Source organism: Ictidomys tridecemlineatus, chromosome 9, assembly GCF_052094955.1.
Source record: "Ictidomys tridecemlineatus isolate mIctTri1 chromosome 9, mIctTri1.hap1, whole genome shotgun sequence".
Taxonomy (NCBI): Eukaryota; Metazoa; Chordata; class Mammalia; order Rodentia; family Sciuridae; genus Ictidomys; species Ictidomys tridecemlineatus.
The window spans coordinates 70,403,185-70,418,272 of NC_135485.1; the positions used below are offsets into that span (position 1 = coordinate 70,403,185).

Below are 15,088 nucleotides of genomic sequence, written 5' to 3' on the forward strand. Positions count from 1 at the left end.
TTGTGCACAGGGCTGCAATGAACATGGGTGTGCAGATTCCTCTTCAACTAATTGAATTAAAACATTTTGTGTAAATACACTGAAGTGGGATTACTAGATTTAAATATTTTTTTAAAAAATACATCTTTTTCTTAATTTGTTTAGCTGTCATCACAACCCATTAAGGCTATGAATTCAAAGGAGCTCACAGTCTACACCGGATTCAAACCCAATTCCTTAGTTACACAGTTAGAAGACATGCTATGACATCACTTGATTCCAAAGAAGAGTACTAAACCACTGGCCTCCACAGCAATTTTAAATGAAGGACTGATAATCATGTTCAAAGGAAGCTCTAACCACTTGGTTCCAGAGAGAAAACGGACACATAATTTTCTAATCGAAACAATCAATCACTAATCATCTAATCATTAAAGGAGAGTTAGATGAACCACACACAGAGGCCATTTTCACATAGTCCAAAATCTTCTAAAAATGTAGCAAACAACTTTCAAAAATGCAAATTCAAAAAGGTTAGTGTCCAAATTCTCCAGAAAACATTTGAAAAAACAACTATATTCCTGTATGTCTATGGATTTTTCTACCAAAACATGTGATGGTCAGCTTTTCACTTTTTTAACACTGCAGTTGATGACAGATTTCTCACTACTTTTCCCACTGGCTTCCTGCTGCACAGTATAGCTGGTTCATGGCTTCAAGACCCTGTGATTGTGCTTGGCTTGGTTAAGAAATGGCATCTATGCAGGGCATAAATACTAACAGAGTTGTAAAAAAAAATCCAGAGATTTCTGCCTTTAGAAGGTAAAAAAGTGACTTAACTCTGGAAAACAGATGTAATAATTGTCTCTTCATAGGTAAACACCATCTACTTCAATAAATGGAAAATTCACTATACCTGAGTACAGAATTGAATTTTATGGTTATTCTTTCATTCAAAAGCAAACAACAATAAGTGTTGACATGGATGTGGGGAAAGAGAAACACTCATATATTGCTGGTGGGACTGAAAATGGTGCCACCAATATGGAAAGCAGTACGATGACTCCTTGGAAAACTGGGAATTAAACCAATTTTTACCCAGCTATCCAACTCCTCAATCTATACCCAGAGGACTTAAAAACAGCATACTACAGGGACATAGCCACATCAATGTTTATAGTAGCACAATTCACAACAGCCAAATTGTGGAACCAACCTAGATACCCTTCAGTAGATGAATGGATAAAGAAACTGTAGTATATATACACAATGGAATATTACTCAGCAATAAAAGAGAATAAAATCATGGCATTTGCAGGTAAAGAGATGGAGTTGGAGAATACAATGCTATGTGAAGTTAGTTAACCCCCCCACAAACCAATTGTTGAATGTTTTTTTCTGATATAAGGAAGCTGATTCATAGTGGGGTAGGGAGGGGGAGCATGGGAGAAATACACAAACTCTAGATATGGCAAAGGGGTGAGAGGGGAAGGGAGGAGACATGGGGGTAGAAATGATGGTGGAATGAGATGGACATTATTATCCAAAATACATGTATGAAAAAACAAATGGAGTGAATATATTTTGTATAGAAGCAGAGATATGAAGAATTTGCCTATATATGTAATATGAATTGTACTGCATTTTGCTGTCATAACAAATTAGAATAAAAAAATTTAAATAATACAATTGACCTATATCTGGGATTCATTTTAGATTTTCATTATGCATCTTGCTACTTAAAAGCAGAGGGCTTATTTTAAAAATGATATTTTTTTTCTTTTCCTTCTTTCCTTCCTTATCTGTGGGGAATCAAGAATAACATTCTTCCTGTCTCAGGCATGGTTGAAGAATAAGAAAATCAGTGTCATTAAGATGTTCAGACCTGGGAACTGGTACCAACGGTTCTGACAAAAAGCTACCTCAAGCACCATGTGTACGTTATGCATATTTTTAAGAGGCACACAATGAGTGTGTCCCAGAATTTTCCTTTAATAGCCTTTTGTTCTCCCTGTATAGAAGACAATAGCTCTGGAAATATTAGTCAACTATTTTCTCATATAATAAAAAAATAATAAATTAATATTTTTTTCTTTTTTTCAAATCCTTCTCACCAGGTGTAGTGGCCCATGCCAAAATCTCAGTGACTCTAAAGGCTGAGGAAGGAGGATCACAAGTTTGAGACCAGCCTCAGCAACTTAAAAAGGGTCTAAGCAACCTAGTGATCCTCTGTTACAAAATTTTAGAGAAATAAAAAATGGGAAGTGGCTAGGAATGTGACTCAGGGGTTAGGAGTCCTGGGTTATATCCCCAGGACCGCCCCCCCCCCCAAAAAAAAAACCCCAACAACAAAACACCTTCTCCTCATTATTTGAATTATCATCAGCTCCTCAGGCAAAACCCAAGCTCCACTGTTCTCAACAGTAAACTGGGGATGAGATCATTCACTCCTCTGGCCTTTGGGCCTTGGGAGGTAACACAGCCATAATCATGAAGCAGGGAGCCCAGTGCCTATCGAGGAATGGTTCTCCATACATGAAGTATGATGAGAATCCTGAGGTCTGAGATGTTGAGAATCTGTTTAGAACATAAGGCAGCTGTTGAAAATGTCATCAAGGGATGAGTTAAGGGCACATTAGGACCGAAACTAGAAAGGATCATAACACTGACTAGAGTGCTTTGCATAGGAGGATCAGGAACAACTCATTCCCATCCACATATCCTATACTCTCAAATCACACAAATACAAAAATTGAGGAAACTGTTTTATTACCACCAAAGAAAACATATCAACTGAATTATTTCAAATTAAAAACATCTTTGCATAAAGGCATTATGAACTCAGTGAAAAGAAACCTACAGAATGGGATAAAGTATATCTAAATCATATATCTGAAAAGGGGTGAAAAACTCCTAAATATAAAGAACTTCAATCATCATCAATAACAAAACACCCAAAACCAAACAAAACAATTTCAAAATTGGCAAAGAACTTAAACCAAACATTTCTCCCAAGAGTCTGTGGATCTCTGTTTTTTAAAAAGAAAAAAATAGTAAATATTGGTGAGAATGTAAAAAAATTGGAACTCTGTGTGCTGTTGGTAAGAACTATACATGCAGTAGAAGAGACTTTGGCAGGTCTTGAAAAAATTAAAAAACTTACAACATAATCCAGAAATTCTACTGCTGGGTATCTGCTCCAAGATATGGTTGAAAGAAGAAGTCAAGCAGGTGTGTGTATACCCATAGCAACATCATTCCAATAGCCAAAGTATGTAAGCAACCCAGATTTTCAGCAGTAGACGAATGGATAAATAAAATAAAGTTTATACTTATATACAATTTGGTCTTAAAAGAGAAAGAAATTAAAACATGTTCTACAATTTAGATGAAACTTGAGGACTTTATGCTCAGGAAATAAGGAAGTCATGAAAAGACAGTATTACATGACTTCACATTGGTGAGATTTCTAGAATGGCCACATTCGGAACAAAAAAAGTTACAGATGGTTGCAGAGGTGACAGTGATGGGTGTGGGTAGTTACTCTAAGGTGGGTTGAAGATTCACCTGAGAAGATAAACAAATGGTCAAAAGTTGGATGGTGTTGACCAGTGACAACATGCATGTATTTGATGCCACTAACTGTGCACTCTAAAGTGGTTAGAATGTGCATGTAATGTGTGTAATTTACCACCACACACATATATAAATTTTTGAAACTGAAAATTAACTCTTCCATTCAGTTTTCAGTACACTAACTAATATTACCCCATAGTAAAACAGAAATGTTTACCCTGTAATGTCATAAATTTGAAATCTTAATGGATGTTTATGAGCTTAAACAAAATGATGGCATTTTCACAAAATGGAGATCCAAATTTACTTACCTATTGTAGATTTCAGAACAAATATCCCTCAGCAAAATGAATATGACACCTGTAACCAGTCCCACAACAAATGTAGAAATTATCTATTAAAAAAGAAAATTGAAAAATGAAAGGAAAGAGTTTCAATTACAGGTAAGGCTTTTTATTACCTAATCAAATCTCTGCACTGAAATATACATGTTAAATGGATTGACCATAGTCACTGAGGAATTATCAAACAGTGATTGTTATTAGACACTTTCTAAGTTAAAATTGAAAATGTAAGGATTCTGTTTTTGGGGGTACTGACAGGACAAGGGAGCAGATGACCAGAAAAGCTAAGATTCTTCCCAGTGTCCACCAGGCACTGTCCATAAATGTCACATAGGTTAATAGCATGAGAAAGTCATTTGAAGAAGATGTTTTGGGAACAATATAAGACTTTTGACTTGAACTGAATTCTCATGTTTCATGCCAGTGAATGTGCACAATTTTATATTTCAAGGAGTTCAAATTAAAACTGGATGACTTCACTCCAATTGTTAGAAATAAATAAAATTTCAGGCCTGGGTATGTAGCTAAGCTACAGAATGCTTGCCTAGCATTTGCCAGACTTAGGGTTTGCTCTCAATCACTGCAAAATGAAGACATAAGTAAAATTTTAATACCACTCAAAAATTTTATCAATGGAATTTTGAATGATAAGTAAGTAGTGATATACACCTATTCAAACTGTTTGGAATTCCCACCTGCACAGGAAAAAGAGCATTGTCATAGTCACCAAAGCACATTGCCACCTGGGGGCATCCAAGTGCTTCAGTGACCATCTCCTCTGACATTGTTGTTTTTCAATACCAACCATTGAGGCCTACAGTTAATATGGCACACCTGACTTGCCAATTCTTTGCCTTTATCACCCATCTTCACTTATTCAGTCTGTGTGAATGTCTCCTAGAGAAAATGGACCAATATTACATTTGCTCTTAGAATAAAAATCTCTTAAGGATGCTTCATTGGGCATAAGGTCAAAGGTTGTATTAGAATACATGTGAGGAATTATTCTTATAATTATACATGGGTTAACTATAATAATACAGATAGTGTGAAAGTAAAGAAAACAAAACACCTTTCCAGTTATCTTGGAAATGTAAAAGTTTTTTTAAAATCCCAATATTACAACAATATCAAGCCATGAACTAATTTGTAATGGACAGTTGGAAAAATGGCAGCCAAGATGCAAAGAAAAGAACCATGATCTGTAAAGAATAATTGTAAGGAAAAGACTCAGGAAAGAAAATTATTGAAATCTTTCACATATGAGATATTCTTAAAATTCTTTTGCTAAATAAGATAAATATTTGGGGTAGTTTTGGGAATTCATTTCACTGTCATATTTCCAAAACCCTCAGATTCTGCTCTTTCTTTCAACTAGTCAAGCTTCCAAGATCAATGCTGATGTCTCTACAAGGTTCACATGTGATGTTTATTCTTGCTTGAAGAAAAAAAAAGACATTGAGCAAAGTGAACATTTCGAAACAGAGTAAATGGATCTATGAGATTTGTGCATCTGTCTTCTGGTCTCTGTTCAAAATAGATAAAAGAAAGAAATTATCCAACTACATTATTCTCATCCTGGTTCATATATACTTAAATAACATTTCTCATAGTGTGTTCTGAGGGATGTTTGTTAATAATTTAATGCATAGTCAAATATTTAATATGCAAGTGGAAACAATGAAACTTAGAGAGATTAGTGGTAATGTTGTCAAGTAGATATAAAGAACAAAAACACCTCGTTTTCAAGTAATCCATTCATTGCAATATCTTCCCAACATATCATCTCATTAAATGTCCAGTTGGAATCATGGCAATAAATAACTAAAATACAATAAGTCAATAAATAAAGGATTATCAGGAAGTCATTAAAACTTTTAATAGCTCCATTTACAAAAACTTAGAGAAATAAAGATCATACAAGATTAAGAACCTTATGTCAGACTCAGAAACAGTGGCATATGCCTGTAATCCTAGCAACTGGGAGGCTGAGGCAGGAGGATCACAGTTTAAAGCCAGCCTCATCAATTTAGCAAGGTGTTTCCAACTTAGCAAGACCCAGTCTTAATATAAAATATAACAGTTCTATGGATGTGTCTCAGTGGTAAAGCCTCCTGGGTTAAATTCTCAGTACCTAAAATAAAATAAAATAGTTTTGAACAACTAATAAAAAATAAATAAATTAATTAATTAAAAAACTTAAACCAAGTATAAGTAAACTATGGCTCACAGACCAAAAACAGCCACTTATTTGGATAAGCCCACAAGCTAAGAATATTTTGCCAATTTTTTCAATTGCTGGGGTGGGGTAAAATATAAAGAATAACATTTCTTTAAATATGAAATTCAAAATTCAGTGTCCGTGAATAAAGTTTTAGTGGAATGCGGACATGTTCATTTGCTCACATATTAGCTGTGGCTGCTTTTATAATGAAGTGCAGAGCTGACCTTGTGAGAAAAACACCATGTGTGGCTCTAAAAGCCTATAATATTTATCTTCTGAGCCTTTACCTTAAAGGGTTTGCCTGCTCCTGATCTAACATTTCAACATTTAAAATCCTGAACAAGAGTTGTCCCACTGAGCTCAGGGGTCTACCAGGTTCTTCCCTTACTGTAGAGACTACTGCTTCCCTGAACATTGCTAGAATTGCTTTTGGAGAACCGAGTTCAGTGATGAGACAAGTAGGCTGAATGTGCTACCTGGAGGCTCTGGGACTTCTGTTTGAGTCTTAAGGAAGCCTAGGGCCCACACCTGCACACCTGGTGTAAAAACACCTGTGTTCTAATAACGTCTTGCCCAGAACTACCATATGTTTCTTGGATAAGACAATTAAAAATCAATTTTAGAGACAAGTAAGAAAAGCCTAATGAACAAATCACTCAGAAGAATCAAATTATTACAGTGTCTTCTTGTTGAACAGTGGGCTACCAAAGTTAATGCATATAATTGACCTGACATTGTTCCAAATTACCTCAAGTCTATTATCTAAAAATAAAATATTGCTCTTGAACAACAGGAAAAAAAAGTGTTTGAAAGAAATGCTAAAACACAAGGACTAAAGAAGTTCTAAGCAATGAACATCATCCCTGAAATGGGGATGCAGACTCTCATGTTCATGTGGAGAGCAACACTTAAATACGAAAACTGTGCTACTCATGCTGAGAAGTCAGTTCACTAAAGCCTGCAATATGTCATATCTTAATAATCCACAGAAATACAATAATTGATCATAAAAATCATAAACCAAAATAACCAGCTAAATTGAATTCTCTAAAAATATTGGACAAATGAACTAAGAGAACCAGTATTTAGTGTGACATAGGGGTTAACACTAACTAAAAAATGGGCTAAAGATGTAGCCCAATGGCAGAGCATTGACCTAGTGTGTGTGAAGTTCTGGGTTAAATCCCCAGTATTGCAAACAAAACAAAACAAAATGCAAACCTTGAGGAATTATGAAAATTACCACAGAGTTGATCAAAAGGAGAATAGAACATTATTGCATCTTATTTAAGGGAGTTAAACCCAATGTGAACATAACTTCAAGTATGGTTATTTTCTGTGCATAAAGTGCACATTCTTGGGTTATGTATTGTTTTGCCAAGATTAGAATCTATTAATGAGGAGGGTCAATTATAAGGAAGAGCAATCTGCCCACTGTCTCTCAGACCGTGGACAGAACAAACTACCTTCAGGAAGAAAAAATGACACTAGGTTGCTTCAACACCTGATTTCAATGGCATATCAATTCTCTTCTCCCCACCTCCAGCTCTCTCTCTCCTTCATTTCCACCATTTCACTCCCTAAACCTTATGCATAGTTCATTCTACCATCTCACATGCTCTGTATTTTCTTTATTAGGCTATCATTTGATTCCTTCATAAGGAAATAAGATTCACACAAGCAGAAATTTAAATTTTTAACCCATTGTTCACTACTGTAGTAGAGTATTCAAATGAAACACATGATATTGGAATGTACCTTTGGAATTAATCAATAAATGATAATGGACAGCTCCTAGAAAATACCACAATTGGTTGAAAATTGTTTGTCAGAATATTTTTTTTAGAAATAAAATTTTGACTAATATTATCCATTAGAGTTTGTATATATCACCCACTTAAAAGATTTATATGAGTAGGAACTTCATTGTTTAGGAAGCCACTTAAAAGCTTTATATGAGTAGGAACTTCATTGTTTTTATCACTGTGACAAAATAATTAAGAGAACTAAGAAAGATGATGTTATGATTTGGATATGAGGTAGCCACAAAAACTCCTATGATAATGCAGAAACATTCAGAGGTGAAATGATTGAATTTTGAGAACTCTAACCTAATTAGTCATTCCTAGCTGGAATGGACTGACTGGGTTTTAGCTGTAGGCAGGTGGGATGTGGCTGGAGGAGATGAGTCACTGGGGGCAATGCAGGGGATGCCCTGAAAGCACTGTTCTTCCTGTGGTCCCTTCTCCCTCTCTTTCTGCTTCTGGACCCCACCATGAGCTGAGCAGCATTTTGTGCTGGACCCATCCTCCATGATGCACTGCATTGTTCCTGGGCCCAGAACAATGCAGTCACTTCTCTATGAAAGGAAATTTCTGAAGCCATGAATCCCAAATAAATAAACATTTCTTCCTCTAAGTTGTTCTTGTCAAGTAAACTGGTCACAACAACATGAAAACCAATTTAAACAAGAGATAAATTTTATTTTGGCTCACAGTTTTAGAGATGTCAGTTTGTAGTCTGCTGGCTAAATTAATTTTGGGAATAAGATGAAGCAGAACATCATGACATATGGAAAAGGAGGAGGAAAGCTGCTCACCTCATGGCAGCCAGGAAACAGAGAGAGCAAGGAAGGGGTCAGGGACAAGATACATCCTTCCAAGGCATGCAACAGTGACCTACTTCCTCCCACGAGGCCCTGAGTGGTGCAGTTTCATCACCTCCCAATAATGACATCAAATTGTAAATTCATCAATGGATTAATCTTTTGATGATGCCAAATGATACAGCCACTTCCAAAGAGCCCCACCTCTCAACATTGCTCCTATAGAGACCAGCCTTCAACCATGAGCCTTTGGGGGACAATTCATACTCAAGACAATACACTAGATTGATTGGCTGTTTTCAAATTCTGAGTGGGAATGACAAATAAATGAAAGTAAGGGTAGAAGACAAAAGAATCCCGTATAAGTCTGTATTAGAAACAAATTGCTCCCACATGGGTATTTCACAGCATAACTGGGAGAATATGTCACTTACCAAAGTTGCCCAGTACTGGGGATTAGCCGAAAAATTTTGGAATGAACGTCTGATGAGGCCAATGATCTGATGGACGAAGGAGGTGACATAGGGAATCTCCTTCCTGACCAAGCATCTTCTATTCTCATCCCTTGAGCGTTCTTCCAGTTCAGTTTTTGTGTCATGGTAGAAAGTGGACTTGGAAAAATGAATAGCTAGTTCTTTTATCTCTGAATCATCTGTCCTTGAACACATTTCAGTCTTGTAAACTTTGGAATAAAAGTGGATAATAGGCCACAGATTACTATACAGATTACTAACTCACTATTAACAGATTACTACTGATTTCACAAGTTTTTCTGTGGTCTCTTATTTGTATAACTCCCAAATTCTAAAGCTTGAGTAGAAAAAGTAATTCACATGCTCATTCATAAGTTAAATAAAAATACACACAGCACTCACTTTCAACAATATCTATTTGTTCATTGCAATGACATGCAAATTCACAAAGCCATGTTTTAATAAGTCACCACATTGCTAAACCTCAGCCAAATTAATTAGGCAGAATTATGTAAATGTGAAGATTTTACATACCTTCATAGTCTTCTGAATCTCTCTTTATTACACCATCAGTGATATCCAGGAACAATTCTGCAGGATTATTGTAGAATTTGCAGGGAAAACCTACAAAATAAGACACCCAAATGACTCAAGCTGATAGTCTTGGAAAGTATAAAAGACTCACCTCAGAGGATGCAGGATGTGAGGATGCTGGATGTGAGGGTAGGGAAGACAGACTGAACAACTCTTTCCTAATCTTTTTGCTCTTTTCTGCCCTCGCTAACTTATCCTTTCCTTTTTTTTATTCAATCACACAACAATTCAACAACTATCTGTCTCCCAGGCAAAACCCCAACTTATTCCAAACCATTTTTGGACTCTTCAGAACATTTTACATTATTTCTTAACTCTCATAAATCTTCAAACCCCAGGAAGCTATCAGTATGCTCTGGTGCTTATCAGTACTTCTTCAAAAATCTAAATGTAGCTCCAAAAATGATATTGCTCTCTGAATTCACCTAGAGAATGCTGGAATGTCAGTAGGCAGGTCAGCACATTGCTTTGCAACCTACTAAATTCAGAGATCCCAATGGTCACCTCTCAAGCTACCATAATTCCAAATAGACAACAAATTTTCAGAGCAGCATTATGAAGAGAATGTGACCAGCACAATACATGTGACATCTTACCTCAACTTCCTGTGGCACAATCATCTAAACTTACTCTGACCTCTGAATTTAATTCCTTCTAGTTAGTTTTACATGACAATACAATGCATATTGGCACATCATACATAAATAGAGTATATCTTCTCCTTCTTCTGGTTGTACACAATGTAGATTTGCACCAGGCATGTAATCAGGTATGTAAATAGGGCTAATGTCCAATTCATTCTATCTTTAATCCAAAGTACCTCTCTTCTTCCCAAGTGCCCACTGTAAATAGGGGTAATGTCCAATTCATTCTAATCCTTAATCCAATGTACCTGTATTCTTCCCAAGTGCTCACTCCCTTATTGTGAATTGGTATCTTCATATCAGAGACAATATTCGGCCTTCGGTTCTTTGAGTTTGGCTTATTTTGTTTAGCACAATATTCTCCAATTCCATCCATTTACTGGCAAGTGCCATAATTTCATTCTTCTCTAAGGATAAGTAATACCCCACTGTGTATATATACCATATTTTCTTTATCCATCAAGCTGTTGAAGGGCATCTAGGTTGGTTCCATAGTTTAGCTATTGTGAATAGAGCTGCTACAGACATTGATGTGGCTGTGTCACTGTAATATGCTGATTTTAAGTCCTTTGGGTATAAAACAAGGAGTAGGATAACTGGGTCAAATGGTGGTTTCATTTCAAGTTTTCTAAGAAATATCCATACTGCTTTCCAGCATAAATCACCAATTTGCCGTCCTACCAACAATATATGAGTGTGTCTTTTACTGTACATCCTCACCAACATTTATTGTTGCTGGTGTTCTTGAAATTGTCATTTTGATGAATGTGAGTTAAAATCTTAGAGTAGTTTTGATTTGCATTTCTCTAATTGCTAGAGATGTTGAACATTTTTTCATATATTTGTTGATTGATTGTATTTCTTCTTCTGTAAAGTGTCTGTTCAGTTCCTATGCCCATTTATTGATTAGGTTATTTGTTCTTTGGGTGTTTAAGATTTTTGAGTTCTTCATATATCCTGGAGCTTAATGCTCTATCTGAATTGCAGCTAGTAAAGATTTTCTCCCATTCTTTAGGATCTCTCTTCGAATTATTGATTGTTTCCTTTGTGTGAAGTAGCTTTTTAGTTTAATTTCATTCCATTTATTGCCTCTTGAATTTACTTACTGTGCTTTAAAAGTCTTGTTAATGAAGTTATTTCCTATGCTGACATGGTAAAGATTTGGGCCTGCTTTTTCTTTTATTTTGTACAGTGTCTCTGTTTAGTGCCTATGTCCTTGATCCACTTTGAGTTGAGTTTTGTGCAGGGTGAGAGATAGGGGTTTAATTTCTTTTTGCAATCTATGGGTTTCTAGTTTTTCCAGCACCATTTGTACAGGAGGCTATCTTTTCTCCAGTGTATATTTTTGGTGCCTTTGTCTGGTATGAGATAACTGTATTTATGTGGGTTTGTCTCTGTGTCTTCTAGGCTGTACCATTGGTCTACATGTCTGCTTGGTGCCAATATCATGCTATTTTTGTTACTATGTGTCTGAAGTGTAATTTAAAGTCTAGTATTGCGATGCTTCCTCTTCACTTCTGTTGCTAAGAATTGCTTTGGCTATTCTGGTTTTCTTATTTTCCCAAATAAATTTTGTGATTGTTTTTTTTCTACTTCTATGAAGAATGTTTTGTGTATTTTAATGGAATTTGAGCTGTGACTCTTTTTTTTCTTACTTTTTTATTGAATGGAATGCATTACAATTCTTTTTACACATATACAGCACAAGTTTTCATATCTCTGGTTGTATATAAAGTATGTTGATACCAATTCATGACTTCATACATGTACTTTGGATAATAATATCTTTCAGTTCATTGTCCCTGGACTTCCCAGAATCTCATTTGTTTGATTTTTTTTTTAGTGATAGAGATTTAATAAAAATAATTTAAGAAAAAGTGATTATTTACAACTATATTTGTGGTCATGGAGAAACATCTATAATCATATGCAAAAAGCTCTAAAATTAAGCAGATAGATAAGCTGTTAAAGAAATCATAGTATTCAATCTGAAATAAAAAGAACAAGGCATCTCAGAAATTTTGGCCCATTAAATCTGATTCATGACCATAAATTCTATTGAGTAATAGTCACTTACACCACTCAAGACATAAATCTTCAATCTAATGTTAGTATAAAATGCAGTAGTATCTCCATGAACCCTCACAAAGCCAGAGCAATACCATGTGTCAGGGCAGTACTGGAAAAACACAATGGGTTTCATGGTCAAAAAGGCAATATTTTGGCAAATAACCCAATCAATACATGGACTAAGGAACAGAACAGATACTTCACAGAAGAAATATAGTCAACAAATATATGAAAAAATGTTCAATATCTCTAGCAATTAGAGAAATGCAAATCAAAGTTACTCTAAGATTTTATCTGATTCCAGTCAGAATGGCAATTATCAAGAATACAAGCAATAAGTGTTGGCAAGGATATGGGGGCAAAGGTACACTCATATATTGCTGTTTGGACTTCAAATTGATGCAACATCCTGGAAAGCAGTATGGAGATTCCTTAGAAAAGTTGGAATGAAACCACATTTGACCCAGCTAGCATACTCTTTGGTTTACACTCAAAGCCCACTACAGTGACACAGCCACATCAATTTTTGTAGCAGCTCAATTCACAATAGCTAAGCTATGGAACCAATACAGTTGCCCTTCAGCAGATTAATGGATATATAAAATGTGATACATATACACAATGGACTATTATTCAGCCTTCAAGAATGAAATTATTGTATTTGCCAGTAAATGGATGGAGTTGGAGAATATCATGCTAAGTGAAATAAGTCATTCCCCCAAAAAACAAACTCCAAATATTTTTTTCTGCTATCTAGGTGTGGATCCATAAAGGGGTGGGGGCTAAGGAAGAATGGAAGAACTTTGGATTGGGCAGGGAGAATAAGGGGAGTGGGTGTATGGGAGGGTAGGAAGGATGGTGGAATGAGTCAGCTATTATTACCCTAGGTACATGTATCATTGAATGAACAGTGTGAATCTGCATCATGTAAAGCCCAAGAAATGAAAAGTTTTGCTCCATTCAAGTACAATGAGTTGAAATGCATTCTGCTGTCAAATACAACTAATTAGAACAAACTGAAGAAAAGCAATGTTTGGGGACTTTTCAAAATCTTTAACTGACAGAATAACTAGCTGTGAGTCCAACATGCTAATTATTGACCTTTCAGGGAAAGGTCACCATAACTGGGAAGGAGAACAGATAAAGTCCCATGAGATACACACACACACACACACACATACACACACACACACGCAAGCACACACACCATGCATAGTCAAACAGGAGAGGACAAGGAGAGAGATGTGAACAATAAGCAAGTGCTGCATAATGAAGAAAAATTCAGGCACTAAACTGACCAAAGATGTTTCAGAAAAAAACCTTGCACCTCAGTTAACTCTATGCATGGTCAAGGAGCATTCCTGTAGCACTCCTGTGGACTCCTCTGCTCTTCCAGAAGTCTGTGAATGAAGGATCTAGTGCATGAAAAGGTTAATTGTACCTGCTGATTGGAAGTACTCCAAAGCCTTCTGGGCAGGACCGTGATACATTAGTTCTCCTGAGGCCAATATGGTAAGACTGTCAAAGAGCTTGAAGATGGAATAACAAGGCTGATGGATGGTGAAGATAATTGTTCTCCCCTGCTGAGAAATCCTAAGTGAAAAAGGGAAATAATGAATCATTAAACATCCGGAACTTGCACTTCTTGATAGAATACTGACTTCTGCCAGTAGAGCTTCTTCTCTCAGTTAAACTTGATTTTCTCTTACAAACTTGTCATTTCAACTCATTACATATTTGGTAATTGAGGAAAATAAAATTCAATGCTTTTATTAAATGACTAAATATTCTTAAAGTTTGGTGCATCAGCAGTCTAGAATTGTCTATAGAGATTGAAAGAAAATGCATTTTCCTAGAGTCTAATGAGACAGTGAATTCAGGGAAGTTGGTACACAATTTCTGATGGTTGGAATAAGGAATCCATATTATTACCAAGTATCTCAGATAATCTCTTAAGTACACCTACTTTCAAGAACTAGTTAATGACCTGTGAGACTACAAATAACACAGTATGGAAAAGTCTACAAATAAAGAGAAAAAATTGTATATTGTTATATTCCATCTTCATTATGTGTAGATTGTTCAAATTTTAATTCTTACAAGTCATTATCCTGTCTTATGTTGGCCAATGTCTTGGTAATTTAATCCTTTAAATAAAATTTTTAGTGAATACATGAATAAAAGAACTAGTTAATGATTAAGTATTAAAAAGATGGTCATATAACCAATTTTCATTGATCATTTAATTATGCTGAATCTTTAGTAATTGGTTTTCATCCTACCTTGGTAATACATTAATATTATTTAGCACTTAGAATGCCATAGAGCACTTAATTAAATGTTTCAGAGATAAATCTTTATTTTTATAGTAAGGCTGTTATGATACTAGTATTTCCTTCTTTTTACAGATAAGGTCTAAATGTTAAGTAACTGGCTAAGCCCTCACAGTTACTCAGGGGCCCTGTTGGGATCTGAGCTCTGGTCAGATTTTATGGTAGAAACAGTTCTAAACTGCCCTTTATAGGAGTTATTACTTAAGGTTAGAAGAAACAAAGGCCAACATCACTTTCCCAATTTTT

At 35.6% G+C, this 15,088-nt stretch overlaps 1 protein-coding gene across 1 annotated transcript in view; it reads right to left on the minus strand.

Moving 5' to 3' along the window:
- The window catches only part of LOC101968716 (broad substrate specificity ATP-binding cassette transporter ABCG2), a 126,070-nt gene that overhangs the window by 97,963 nt on the left and 13,019 nt on the right, over window positions 1–15,088 (minus strand). The window contains exons 6-8 of the mRNA XM_078020728.1: window positions 13,951–14,102; window positions 9,736–9,825; window positions 9,163–9,410 (exon numbers count right to left, since the gene is read on the minus strand). Of these exons, the coding sequence (XP_077876854.1) occupies window positions 9,163–9,410; window positions 9,736–9,825; window positions 13,951–14,102 (490 nt within the window). The remainder of the gene's footprint in view (window positions 1–9,162; window positions 9,411–9,735; window positions 9,826–13,950; window positions 14,103–15,088) is intronic.